The 15,060-nt window shown below is 43.0% G+C and overlaps 1 protein-coding gene and 1 pseudogene across 1 annotated transcript; both read right to left on the minus strand.

The window, feature by feature from the left end:
• Positions 1-705: 705 nt before the first annotated feature.
• Positions 706-14,339, minus strand: LOC106602623 (zinc finger protein 112-like; annotated as a pseudogene).
• Positions 11,547-14,555, minus strand: LOC106602622 (zinc finger protein 3-like). Its single transcript, XM_014195378.2, has 2 exons — positions 14,530-14,555; positions 11,547-14,342 (listed from the first exon to the last, which is right to left on the minus strand). The coding sequence occupies exons 1-2, from the start codon at positions 14,540-14,542 to the stop codon at positions 13,387-13,389; spliced, it is 969 nt and encodes a 322-aa protein (XP_014050853.2). The 5' UTR covers positions 14,543-14,555; the 3' UTR covers positions 11,547-13,386.
• Positions 14,556-15,060: the final 505 nt, after the last annotated feature.

Raw genomic sequence — 15,060 nt, forward strand, 5'->3', positions numbered from 1 at the left:
CTAGAGTGTCTCCCCCTTTGAAGAGGGGGATGACTGCGGCAGCTTTCCAATCTTTGCGGATCTCAGACGATACGAAAGAGAGGTTGAACAGGCTAGTAATAGGGGTTGCAACAATTTCGGCGGATAATTTTAGAAAGAGAGGGTCCAGATTGTCTAGCCCACCTGATTTGTAGGGATCCAGATTTTGCTGCTCTTTCAGAAAATCAGCATGGCCAGCCGTAGAAAAATTCTTATTGAAATTATCGATTATCATAGATTTATAGGTAGTGACAGTGTTTCCTAGCCTCAGTGCAGTGGGCAGCTGGGTGGAGGTGCTCTTATTCTCCATGGACTTTACAGTGTCCCAAAACTTTTTGGAAATAGTGCTACAGGATGCATATTTCTGTTTGAAAAAGCTAGCCTTAGCTCTCCTAACGGACTGTGTATATTGGTTCCTGACTTCGTTGAAATGTTGCATATTGCGGGGGCTATTCGATGCTAATGCAGTATGCCACAGGATGTTTTTGTGCTGGTCAAGGGCAGTCAAGTCTGGGGTGAACCAAGGGCTATATCTGTTCTTAGTTCTACATTTTTTGAATGGGGCATGCTTATTTAAGATGGTGAGGAAAGCACTTTTAAAGAGCAACCAGGCATCCTCTACTGACGGGATGAGGTCAATATCCTTCCCGGATACCCGGGCCAGATTGATTAGAAAGGCCTGCTCACTGAAGTGTTTTAGGGAGCATTTGACAGTGATCAGGGGTGGTCATTTGACCGCGGACCCATTACAGATGCAGGCAATGAGGCAGTGATTGCTGAGATCCTGATTGAAGACAGCAGAGGTGTATTTAGAGGGCAAGTTGGTCAGGATGATATCTATGATATCCTACCTCTCCGTTGTGTGTGTTTTTGTTTGTTTTTTGACTTTCCAATGCCTTGTACTGTCTTTCCTTTAGAAATCCTCCAAATCAATTCCTTTTTTCTGTTGGTTTTATCCTCTATTTCTCCTCCTTCTTCTCGTTGTCCTGATGCCCTAGTCCCTCAATCCTGCCCTTGTTGCTTCTTGCCAGATGATCAAGATGACTTAGTAGACTAGCTAGCCTTTAGAGCCAGGTTGATCAATCTCTCTCCAAATCTCCAAATCAAACAATGTTCTCAAAGGAAAAACATCTACTAATATCTCCAGGTGTGGAGAAAACAGCACTGCATTGAAACAAAACACAAAATAATTGAACAAAAATAATACAATTTTATGAGGAGCTCTCCCTAACTGCTGCTGCTCAGTTAGATGGTGATGTCACTATACTCTTTACATGGGCCGTATGCATTTTCTGCTGGTGTATCCTGAGGCAGCTCCTCTCTGAGAACCTCTTCCCGCACTGCGTACAGGCAAACGGACTCTCTCCTGTGTGGACCTTCTGGTGCATCTTCAGCCGGTGCCGGTGGGAGAACCTCTTCTCACACTGGGGGCAGCTGTACAATTTCTCCCCTGTGTGGACCCTTTGGTGCCTCTTCAGGTTGAATGAGTGTGAAAAACTGGCCCGGAACAGGTGGCAGTCAAATGGTTTCTCCCCAGTGTGCATCCTCTGGTGCCTCTTCAGACTGGATGAGTGTGAAAAACTGGCTGGCAAAGGTGGCAGCTGAATGGTTTCTCACCCGTGTGCATCCTCTGGTGGATCTCCACCTGTGTGGGGAAACTGAAGGCTTTACCACAGAATGAACATGGGAAGCGCTTCTCTTTGCCACTGGATCTACTAATAGCGTTACTACTACTACTGTCATTTGTCATCGGGCTTGTGTATCCATTTAGTGTTGAGGCACTGGCATTGTCTGAGGTCTGGTTTAACAGTAGGAGAGTGTGAGGGAGTGTCTGTGTTGTCACAGGGTCCATGTTCCAGTTGATAGATCCTATAGAAGGCAGGCTGAAGGCAGCACCTGTTAGGGGGTTAACCTGAGGCGCCATCAGTCTCTCTGAATCACAACTATAGTAGCAGGATGGAGCATCACTAACCGAGTCTGTGTCTGTTCTCTCCTGCTGCATACGGACACCTCCCCATCCCCGCAGACCAAATCTACACCTCGCCCTCGTCTCAGCCAGTCTGTTGTCATGGAGACTAAGTTTGGATGTTGTTTTGTTTTTGACAGTCTGTTTCTGGTTGTTGTTAACAGTGTTGTTCCCCAGCCCAGAGATGAGGACGCTGTCCCATCCACTGACCTCTGCTTGGCCATTGGCTGCACACTTCTGGGTCTGGGAATCCAAGATGGCCACCCAGTCTCCTCTGTTATCCTCCAGCCAACCACCTGCAGGAAGAGGTTAGAAAGTAGACATTCGTTTTTTTAAGTGAATCACCTGGTCAAGTTAATTTATTATGTGTGCCTTTGTATTTAAACATAAGTTGTAGTGATTTCATTTTATGAATGAAGAAAAAAACAATTGCCAGTTGTATCACTATTCCCATTGAAGATCTATTACTGTATGTAGGCAATATGCATTGCCTTATTTTCAGATAGTGAGATGATTTCGGGATGAGGGATGAGCGTTGCGTAGAAGTGAAGCCACCTGTCGGAAGACAATGGGCTATATGTATTTGTCCTTTACCTTGCTCCCCCATCTTTAGTCCACTCAGCAGATTAATGTTCTCTGGTCCGTCTCCATGGTCTTTACTGTGACTAGCAGCAGATCAGGCTTCCCATCCTCCATGTCTACTGACTGTAAAAGATACAGAGTGAGAGGATGTTGGATCAAGAAATCTCCCTGCTATGGAGCATCTTCTGGTTGGACAATGAAGGATTGCTATGAGTACTATGCAAACATGTTAGTTGCTTTGATTACTTGACAGTCTTTAGTGGTTTGATCATTCAAAGGCATGGTCCCACACTTGATAACCCAATACATTTGTTGAAATTGGCCTATATGGTTAGGGCCAAACTGAAACGTTTCTAAAAGAAGAACTATACAAAGCATATGCATTACCATGGTAGCAACTGAAAGAGAACACTTCTGAGATTATATGAAAATTATAAAACCAAACGTAAGTACATAACTGTTCACCTGACACAAGATTGAATCCAAACATGACACTGTTGATTTTATGTTCATTTTACATTTACTGTACTTTTCACAGCATTTGTCAATAACGAAATCTGAAAATACTCTGGATACATTCAGTACCATAATAAGAATATTCATTGACATTTTGGAGTAGGTGCAAGATAAGAAAAAACTATTAAACTAGGGTTTGAGTGAGAGATCTAACTGGTGTCTCCAAGTGGACACACACCTCTCCAAACTGTGCACAGTTCCTAAGTAAATTTCAATGTATTTTTATTACTCAAGGAAAAAGCCTTCAACTACCCTACATGGTCAAAAGTATGTGGACAACCTTTCAAATTAGTCGACTCGGCTATTTCAGCCACACCCGTTGCTGACAGGTGTATAAAATCGAGCACACCGACATGCAATCTCCATAGACAAACATTGGCAGTAGAATGGCCTTACTGAAGAGCTCAGTGACTTTCAACGTGGCACCATCATAGGATGCCACCTTTACAACATGCAAGTTTGTAAAATTTCTGCCCTGCTAGAGCTTCCCCGGTCAACTGTAAGTGCGGTTTGTTTTATTTATTAAAACAAATTTGAGGGGGTAGATCAGCTTTAATATTGCAGATAGATTCTAGCATCCATCAATGTAATTGTCTGCATCATTTCCAATCGCCCATATATAGTTGTTTAAATATATATACACTACCGGTCAAAGGTTTTAGATCACCTGCTCATTCAAGGGTTTTTCTTTATTTGTAATATTTTCTACATTGTAGAATAGTAGTGAAGACATCTAAACTACAAAATAACACATATGGAATCATATAGTAACCAAAGAAGTGCTTCAAAAAAAATCAAAATATATTTAAAATTTGAGATTTTTCCAATAGCCACCCTTTGCCTTGATGACAGCTTTGCACACTCTTGGCATTCTCTCAAACAGCTTCATGAGGTAGTCACCTGGAAGCATTTCAATTAACAGGTGTGCCTTGTTACAACTTAATAAATTATTATTTCTTAATGTGTTTGAGCCAATCAGTTCTGTTGTGACAAGGTAGGGGTGGTATTCAGAAATTAGACCTATTTGGTAAATGACCGAGTTCAAATTATGGCAAGAACAGCTCAAATAAGCAAAGAGAAACAACAGTCCATCATTACTTTAAGACATGACGGTCAGTTAATATGGAACATTTCACGAACTTCAAAAGTTTCTTCAAGTGCAGTCGCAAAAACCATCAAGCGCTATGATGAAACTGGCTCTCACGAGGACCTCTACAAGAAAGGAAGACCCAAAGTTACCTCTGCTGCAGAGGATAAGTTCATTAGAGTTACCAGCCTCAGAAATTGCAGCCAAATAAATGTTTCACAGAGTTCAAGTAACAGACACATCTCAACATCAACTGTTCAGCGGAGACTGCATGAATCAGGCCTTCATGGTCAAATTGCTGCAAAGAAACCACTACTAAAGAACACCAATAACAAGAAGAGACTCGCTTGGGCCAAGAAACAAGAGCAATGGACATTAGACTGGTGGAAATCTGTCCTTTGGTCTGATGAGTCCAAATTTGGGATTTTTGGTTCCAACCGCCGTGCCTTTGTGAGATGCAGAGTAGGTGAACGGATGTTCTCCGCATGTGTGGTTCTCACTGTGAAGAATGGAGGAGGAGGTGTGTTGGTGCTTTGCTGGTGACACCGTCTGATTTATTTCGAATTCAAGGCACACTTAACCAGCATGGCTACCACAGCATTCTGCAGAGATATGCCATCACATCTGGTTTGCGCTTAGTGGGACTATCATTTGTTTTTCAACAGGACAATGACCCAACACACCTCCAAGCTATGTAAGGGCTATTTGACTAAGAAGGAGAGTGATGGAGTGCTGCATCAGATGACCTGGCCTCCACAATCATCCGACCTCAACCGAATTGAGATGGTTAGGGATGTGTTGGACCGCAGAGTGAAGGAAAAGCAGCCAACAAGTGCTCAGCATATGTGGGAACTCCTCCAAGACTGTTGAAAAATAATTCCAGGTGAAGCTGGTTGAGAGAATGCCAAGAGTGTGCAAAGCTGTCATCAAGGCAAAGGGGGGCTACTTTGAAGAATCTAAAATATCAAATATTTTTGGGTCACTACATTATTCCATATGTGTTAATTCATAGTGTTGATGTCTTTACTCTTATTAGAATATAGCAAAAATAAAGAAAGACCCTTGAATTAGTAGGTGTGTCCAAACAGTTGAAGTCAGAAGTTTACATACACCTTAGCCAAATACATTTAAACTCAGTTCTTCAAAAATACCTTGTCTTAGGCCAGTTAGGAACACCACTTTATTTTAAGAATGTGAAATGTCAGAATAATAGTAGAGAGAATGATTTATTTCAGCTTTTAATTATTTCATCACATTCCCAGTGGCTCAGAAGTATACATACACTCATTCAGTATTTTGTCGCATTCCTTTAAATTGGGTCAAACATTTCGGGCAGCCTTCCACAAGCTTCCCACGATAAGTTGGGTGAATTTTGACCCATTCCTCCTGACAGAGCTGGTGTAACCGAGTCAGGTTGGTAGGCCTCCTTACTCACACACGCTTTTTCAGTTCTGCCCACACATTTTCTATAGGATTGAGGTCAGGGCTTTGTGATGGTCACTCCAATACCTTGACTTTCTTGTCCTTAAGACATTTTGCCAAAACTTTGGAAGTATGCTTGGGGTCATTGTCCATTTGGAAGACCCATTTGCAACCAAGCTTTAACTTCCTGACTGATGTCTTAAGATGTTGCTTCAATATATCCACGTATTTTTCCTGCCTCATGATGCCATCTATTTTGTGAAGTGCACCAGTCCCTCCAACAGCAAAGCATCCCCACAACATGATGCTGCAACCCCCGTGCTTCACGGTTGGGATGGTGTTCTTCGGCTTGCAAGCCTCCCCCTTTTTCCTCCAAATATAACGATGGTCATTATGGCCAAACAGTTCTATTTTTGTTTCATCAAACCAGAGGATATTTCTCCAAAAAGTACGATCTTTGTCCCCATGTGCAGTTGCAAACCGTAGTCTGGCTTTTTTATGGAGGTTTTGGGGCAGTGGCTTCTTCCTTGCTGAGCGGCCTTTCTGGTTATGACAATATAGGACTCGTTTTACTGTGGATATAGATACTTTTGTACCTGTTTCCTCCAGCATCTTCACAAGGTCCTTTGCTGTTGTTCCGGGAATGATTTGCACTTTTCGCACCAAAGTACGTTCATCTCTAGGATACAGAACGCATCTCCTTCCTGAGTGGTATGACGGCTGCGTGGTTTGTAAACAATTTTTGGAAAAATTACTTGTTTCATGCACAAAGTAGATGTCCTGACCGACTTGCCAAAACTATAGTTTGTTAACAAGAAATTTGTGGAGTGCTTGAAATACGAGTTTTAATCACTCCAACTTAAGTGTATGCAATCTTCCGACTTCAACTGTACATACAGTGCATTCGGAAAGTATTCAGAACCCTTGACTTTTTCCACATTTTGTTACGTTACAGCCTTATTCTAAAATGTATGAAATTATTTTATAGCCTCATCAATCTACACACAATACCTCATAATGACAAAGCGAAAACAGGTTTCAGACATATTGCAATGAGACTCGAAATTGAGCTCGGGTGCATCCTATTTCCAATGATCATCCTTGAGATGTTTCTACAACTTGATTGGAGTGCACTTGTGGTAAATTCAATTGATTGGACATGATTTGGAAAGGCACACACCTGTCTATATAAGGTCCCACAGTTGACAGTGTATGGCAGAGCAAAAACCAAATCATGAGGTCGAAGGAATTGTCCGTAGAGCTCCGAGACAGGATTGTGTTGAGGCCAGACCTGGGGAAGGGTACCAAGAAATGTCTGTAGCATTGAAGGTCCCCAAAAACACAGTGGCCTCCATCATTCTTTTTTAATTTAGATTTTTTTACCCCTTTTTTTCTCCCCAGTTTTCGTGGTATCCAATTGGTAGTTACAGTCTTGTCTCATCGCTGCAACTCCCGTATGGACTCGGGAGAGGCGAAGGCCGAGAGCCGGGCATCCTCCAAAACACGACCCAGCCAAGCCGCACTGCTTCTTGACACAATGCCCACTTAACCCAGAAGCCAGCCTCACCAATGTGTCAGAGGAAACACTGTACACCTGGCGACTGTGTCACTGTGCCCAGCACGCCACAGAAGTCGCTAGTGCACAATGGGACAAGGACATCCCTGCCGGCCAAACCCTCCCCTATCCCAGATGACGCTGGGCCAATTGTGCGCTGCTCCATGGGTCTCCCGGTCGCGGCCGGCTGCGAGAGAGCCTGGACACGAACCCAGAATCTCTAGTGGCACAGCGTGCACTGCGATGCAGTGCCTTAGACCACTGCGCACTCGGGAGGCCCGGCCTCCATCATTCTTAAATGGAAGAAGTTTGGAACCACCAAGAATCGTCCTAAAGCTGGCCGCCCAGCCAAACTGAGCAATCAGGGGAGAAGGGCCTTGGTCAGGGAGGTGACCAAGAACCCAACGGTCATTCTGACAGAGCTCCAGAGAACCTCTGTAGAGATGGGAGAACCTTCCAGAAGAACAACCATCTCTGAGGCACTCCACCAATCAGGCCTTTATGGTAGAGTGGCCAGACTGAAGCCACTCCTCAGTAAAAGGCACATGACAGCCCGCTTAGAGTTTGCCAAAAGGCACATTAAGGACTCAGACCATGAGAAACAAGATTCTCTGGTCTGAAGAAACCAAGATTGAACTCTTTGGCCTGAACGCCAAGTGCCACGTCTGGGGGACAGAGCAAAGTACAGAGAGATCCTTGATGAAAACCTGCTCCAGAGCGCACAGGACCTCAGACTGGGGTGAAGGTTCACCTTCCAACAGGACAACAAATCAAATCAAATTTTATTTGTCACAAATGCGCCGAATACAACAGGTGTAGACCTTACAGTGAAATGCTTACTGACAAGCCCTTAACCAACAAGGCTTTAAGTAAAAAAATAGATAAGTAAAAAATGTAAAATAGAATTAACAAATAATTAAACAGCAGCAGTAAAATAACAATAGCGAGTTTGTATACAGGGGGAACTGGTACAGAGTCAATGTGTGGAGGCACCGGGTTAGTCAAGGTAATTGAGGTAATATGTACATGTAGATAGAGTTAAAGTGCTTATTCATATATAATAAACAGAGAGTAGCAGCAGCGTAAAAGAGGGGTGCGGGTAGCTCTTTGATTAGCTGTTCAGGAGCCTTTTGGACTTTTGGACCTAGACTTGGTGCTCCGGTACTGCTTGCCGTGCGTAAGCAGAGAGAACAGTCTATGACTAGGGTGGCTGGAGTCTTTGACAATTTTTAGGGCCTTCCTCTGACACTACCTGGTACAGAGGTCCTGGATGGTAGGAAACTTGGCCCCAGTGATGTACTGGGCTGTACGCACTACCCTCTGTAGTGCCTTGCGGTCGGAGGCCGAGTAGTTGCCATACCAGGCAGTGAAGCAACCAGTCAGGATGCTCTCAATGGTGCAGCTGTAGAACCTTTTGAGGATCTCAGGACCCATGCCAAATCTTTTCAGTCTCCTGAGGGGGAATAGGCTTTGTCGTGCCTTCTTCACGACTGTCTTAGTGTGTTTGGACCATGATAGTTTGTTGGTGATGTGGACACCAAGGAACTTGAAGCTCTCAACCTGCTCCACTGCTGCCCCATCGATGAGAATGGGGGCGTGCTCTGTCCTCCTTTTCCTGTAGTCCACAATAATCTCCTTTGTCTTGATCACGTTCAGGGAGAGGATGTTGTCCTGGCACCACACTGCCAGGTCGCTGACCTCCTCGCTATATGCTGTCTCATCGTTGAGCAACCCTAAGCACACAGCCAAGACAACGCAAGAGTGGCTTCGGGACAAGTCTCTGAATGACCTTGAGTGGCCCAGCCAGAGCCTGGACTTGAACCCGATCGAACATCTCTGGAGAGACTTGAAAATATCTGTGCAGCAACGATCCCCATCCAACCTGACAGAGCTTGAGAGGATCTGCAGAGAAGAATGGGATTAACTCCTCAAATACAGGTGTGCCAAGCTTGTAGCATCATACCCAAAAAGACTTGAGGTTGTAATCACTGCCAAAGGTGCTTCAACAAAGTACTGAGTAAAGGGTCTGAATACTTATGTAAATGTAATATTTCAGTTTTGTATTTGTAATACATTTACAAAAATGTCTAAAAACCTGTTTTTGCTTCGACGTTATGGGGTATTATGTTAGATTGATGAGGGGAAAAAATAAACGGAATCAATTTTAGAATAAGGTTGTAACGTAAGAAAATGTGGAAAGAGTCAAGGGGTCTGAATACTTTCCGAATGCACTGTACATGCATACACAGAAATATATACACACACATACAGTCGAAGTCGGAAGCTTACATACACTTAGGTTGGAGTCATTAAAACTCGTTTTTCAACCATTCCTCAAATTTGTTGTTAACAAACTATAGTTTTGGCAAGTTGGTTAGGACATCTACTTTGTGCATGACACAAGTAATTTTTCCATCAATTGTTTACAGACAGATTATTTCACTGTATCACAATTCTAGTGGGTCAGAAGTTTACATACACTAAGTTGACTGTGCCTTTAAATAGCTTCAAAAATTCCAGAAAATGATGTCATGGCTTTAGACGCTTCTGATAGGCTAATTGACATCATTTGAGTCAACTGGAGGTGTACCTGTGGATGTATTTCAATGCCTACCTTCAAACTCAGTGCCTCTTTACTTGACATCATCGGAAAATCAAAAGAAATCAGCCAAGACCTCAGAAAAATAATTGTAGACCTCCACAAGTCTGGTTCATCCTTGGGAGCAATTTCAAAATGCCTGAAGGTACCACGTTCATCTGTACAAACAATAGTACGCAAGTATAAACACCATGGGACCACGCAGTCGTCATACCGCTCAGGAAGGAGACGCGTTCTGTCTCCTAGAGATGAACGTACTTTGTTGCGAAAAGTGCAAATCAATCCCAGAACAACAGCAAAGGACCTTGTGATGATGCTGGAGGAAACAGGTACAAAAGTATCTATATCCACAGTAAAACGAGTCCTATATCGACATAACCTGAAAGGCCGCTCAGCAAGGAAGAAGCCACTTCTCCAAAACCGCCATAAAAATGCCAGACTACGGTTTTCGACTGCACATGGGGACAAAGATCGTACTTTTTGGAGAAATGTCCTCTTTTCTGATGAAACAAAAATAGAACTGTTGGCCATAATGACCATCATTATGTTTGGAGGAAAAAGGAGGAGGCTTGCAAGCCGAAGAACACCATCCCAACCGTGAAGCACGGGGGTTGCAGGATCATGTTGTGGGGGTGCTTTGCTGCAGGAGGGACTGGTGCACTTCACAAAATAGATGGCATCATGAGGCAGGAAAATTATGTGGATATATTGAAGCAACATCTCAAGACATCAGTCAGGAAGTTAAAGCTTGGTTGCAAATGGGTCTTCCAAATGGACAATGACCCCAAGCATACTTCCAAAGTTGTGGCAAAATGGCTTAAGGACAACAAAGTCAAGGTATTGGAGTGGCCATCACAAAGCCCTGACCTAAATCCTACAGAAAATTTGTGGGCAGAACTGAAAAAGTGTGTGCAAGCAAGGAGGCCTAGAAACCTGACTCAGTTACACAAGCTCTGTCAGGAGGAATGGACCAAAATTCACCCAACTTATTGTGGGAAGCTTGTGGAAGGCTACCCAAAACATTTGACCCAAGTTAAACAATTTAAAGGCAATGCTACCCAATACTAATTAAGTGTATGTAAACTTCTGACACATTAGGAATGTGATGAATGTAATAAAAGCTGAAATAAATAATTCTCTCTACTATTATTCTGACATTTCACATTCTTAAAATAAAGTGGTGATCCTAACTGACGTAAGACAGGGAATGTTTACTAGGATTAAACTTCAGGAATTGTGAAAAACTGAGTTTAAATGTATTTGGCTAAGGTGTATGTAAACTTCGGACTTCAACTGCACATATAAAATACATATATATTTTACTTTATTATATTCCACTAACCCTAACACCCCCTCCCCTAATTGGCGTAAACTATTGAATAACAAAAGTTTGGCTTCTACTTCCAGTTTATACATACAAAAACTGCAAGAGATACTGTTGCATGTAGGTCTATATTATTTATGGATTGTTCATTTAGAATTATCAAAACAATCTTTTAACCACTCCAAAGACTCCAAAGCAATTGGATGTGGCACAGGAACCACTGAAATGCTGCTTTTTTTCTATTATCAAGACACCTGCTGGTAACTTTTAGCTTGTTAGGACACCTCATGATGTCTCCTAAATACTGTATCTGTCAACGAGGTATGGCTCTTATCACTAAAGAGGCTTCCCACATAGCTTTTATTTTTACCCATCAGAGTAGGAGTAAAAATGTATCTACTCTCAGCACTAATGACAAATGTTCTACTCTGAGACGCTTTGTGGATACAGGAACTGATGTATACAAAATTGTCTCAATGAAAGTCTTGGAATGAAAAGTCCCATTTTTGTGTTTATTGAACATAAACAAGTTTTAAATACACCATAAGAAAACCACACATACACACGTGTCAACAAATAAATCGTCATGAACTTGATTAAGTGCATTCCTTTCTCATTAAACCTTTACACTCGTGGACATTGGCCTATATGGAAAGGGCCATATTGAAATGTTTCCTACAGAAGAAATATAAAAAGTATATGCATTACCATGGTAACAGTTCAAAAAGGACACTTCATTTACTTAACTCGGCAAGTCAATTATTATTTTACTTATTTACAATGATGGCCAAGGAACAGTGGCTTAACTGCCTTGCTCAGGGGCAGAACGACAGATTTTTAATTTGTCAGCTTGGGGATTCGAATTAGCAACCTTTCGGTTAATGGCCCAACGCTCTAACCACTAGGCTACCTGGCGCCCCACTTGTCTGATCATTTCCCCATAATCTCCAAAGGTGAGGACACAACAGTTCATCTGAATCCAAACATAACGCTTGATTTTATGTGCATTTTACTTTTACTGGATTTTGCCGCATTTGTTGATAACGATATCTCAAAATACTCTGGATGCATTCAGTAACATGAAAATAATTTTCTTGGAAAATGTGGGGTAGTTGCAAGTTAAGACAACAAAAATGACAAGGGTTTAAGTGAGAGGTCTAAACTGCCACACACCTCTCCAAACTGTGCAGTTCCCACATCATTTCAATGGACTTTTATGATTCAAGGAAAGAACCTTCAAATATAAGCTGCTTTTTGAGCTCTCCTAGCTTCAAAGTTGAGGAACTGAAGCAAGCACACTTTATTTTAATTTTACACAGCCCTGTATTCCCACCGTAACACAATTACTATTGCTGTTTAAGCAATGCAAAATGTTCCATTATAAATCTCAGTCTGGGTCAGGTGGGCATCATTGTAAAGCTTATTCTATTTCCAACATGACTAACTAATTTCGAAAATATGATCTTAGTGTATTCTTCTTTTTTTGGGTAGGCACAAAACTACCTCCATACTTCCATTCATTGTTTTAAATCGGCACCGGTTACCTGTGACACTTATGGGGGTCGTAGAGCAAAAACTGAGAACATCGTGTTTGAGAGAGCCCCATCTTGCCATAGAGTGGTAATATTAGTTTTGTACGCCAAACCGTTCGGACGCTACAGACGTTTTTGTGAGACATCCGATTTTCGGGCTGTCTCATAGCCTGACAAACACCACTGTAGCTCGGCCACCTTCCGCCGCAGATGCCGAAGACCGCCATACAGTGACAAGGATGTCATGCGTCACACCCATGGTTGTCCTGAACAGAATGAGCATGTTTGTCATATTGTGAAGAAAATTAGAAGCGGAACACGCACCTGAATGCGACTCCATTCTATGCGCACCAAAATGCGATCTGTTTGTCTAAAATGCCTTGTCAAAGCCTAACACTAAGACCGTATTTTAGAACATAGCAAGTCATGTTGAAAATATAATACGCTTTCAAATGATGCCCACCTGACCCAGATTGAGATTTATAATGGAACGTTTTTGAATTGCTTAAATGCCTTATATGTCACATTGTCTCGATGCAATATTCTACCCATAAATATTCAACACTGAAATCTGTTACTCTCGCTATTCCAAATGCAACTGTGGATCTTTTCTGCTGACTACAATTAAAATGAATTGTTGTCTTTAATGTAGGATTTGATCTAAAAGTCAGAAGCTATCGAGTGGACTGATTACTTTTATGTTAAAGAGTGGAATGGTTTTTCAGCTGGTGTATCCTAAGGTAGCTCCTCTCTGAGAACCTCTTCCTGCAGTGCGTAGGAGGCCTCTATCCCGTGTGGACCTTCAGGTGCATCTTCAGCTGGTTCTGGCGGGAGAACTTCCTTTCACACTGGGGGCAGCTGAAGGGTTTCTCCCCTGTGTGGACCCTCTGGTGCCTCTTCATGTGACCAGCCTGGGTGAAGCACATGTGACACTGGGTACAGCTGAAGGGTTTCACCCCTGTGTGGACCCTCTGGTGCCTATTCAGGTTGGAGGAGTGGGAGAAACTAGCCTGGCAAAGGTGGCAGCTGAATGGTTTCTCCCCCGTGTGCATCCTCTGGTGGATCTCCACCTGTTTAGGGAAACTGAAGGCTTTCCCACAGAACGAACATGGGAAGCGCTTCTCTTTGCCACCGGATCTGCTTACAGCATTACTACTACTACTGTCATTTGTCAATGGTCTTGTGTAGCCATTTAGTGTTGAGGCACTGGCATTGTCAGAGGTCTGGTTTAACATTAGGAGAGTGTGAGGAGGACGGCCAGGAAGTGTCTGTGTTGTCACAGGGTCCATGTTCCAGTTGATAGATCCTATAGAAGGCAGGCTGAAGGCAGCACCTGTTGTTGGGTTAAACTGAGGCGCCATCAGTCTCTCTGAATCACAACTATAGGAGCAGGACGGAGCATCGCTAGCCGAGTCTATGACTGTTCTCTCCTGCCGCATATGGACACCTCCCCGTCCCCGCAGACCAAATCTACGCCTCGCCCTGGTCTCAGCCAGTCTGTTGTCATGGAGATTACGTTCGGTTGTTGTTTTGTGTTCGACTGTCTGTTTCTGGTTGTGATTAACAGTGTTGTTCCCCATCCCAGAGTTGAGGACGCTGTCCCATCCACTGACCTCCACTATGTTGCCTCTGGTCCTGGCCAGCTCAGTGATGTCGTCCCCTGGGCCTTTGGTTGCACTCATCTGGGTCTGGGAATCCAAGATGGCCACCCAATCTCCTCTTTTAGCCCCCAGCCAACCACCTGCAGGAAGAGGTTACAAAATAGACTTTACAAAAAATGGCAGAGAAAACTCCACATATGGAGTTTTGTTTGTCAATCACCTGGTCAAGTTCACACATTATAATGTCTTTAACACAATAGCCAGGCGCATCACTATTCCCATTGAAGATCTATTACTGTATGTAGGCTATATGTATATCTCCCTTACTTTGCTCCCCCATCTTTAGTCCACACACCATGTCTACTGACTGTAAGAGATACAGAGTGAGAGGATGTTGAATCAAGACATCTGATATGAGCACCCTGCTATGGAGCATCATCTGATTGGGCAATGATGGATTGCTATGAATACTATGCAAACATGTTAGTTGATTTGATTACTTAACACTCTAATGGTTTGATAATTGAAAGGCATGGTCCCACACTTAAGACAGAATTTATCAAGACCAGGGGCAGTATCCACAAAGAGTCTCAGAGTAGAAGTGCAGATCGAGGACAAGGTCCCCACCTGTCTACATCAGTGGAGGCTAATTTGAGGAGGAAGGGGAGGACCATCCTGCTCAGTGAATTTCATAAAAATAAAAATGGTAAAACATTTAAAAAGTTATCCTTTTTAGATAAAATAATACTAAATATATTCACGTCACCAAATAATTCATTAAAACACACTGTTTTGCAATGAAGGTCGACAGTAGCCTCAACAGCACTCTGTAGGGCAGCTCCCCACCTACATACTCTC

The sequence above is a fragment of the Salmo salar genome, chromosome ssa04, assembly GCF_905237065.1.
Source record: "Salmo salar chromosome ssa04, Ssal_v3.1, whole genome shotgun sequence".
Classification (NCBI taxonomy): domain Eukaryota; kingdom Metazoa; phylum Chordata; class Actinopteri; order Salmoniformes; family Salmonidae; genus Salmo; species Salmo salar.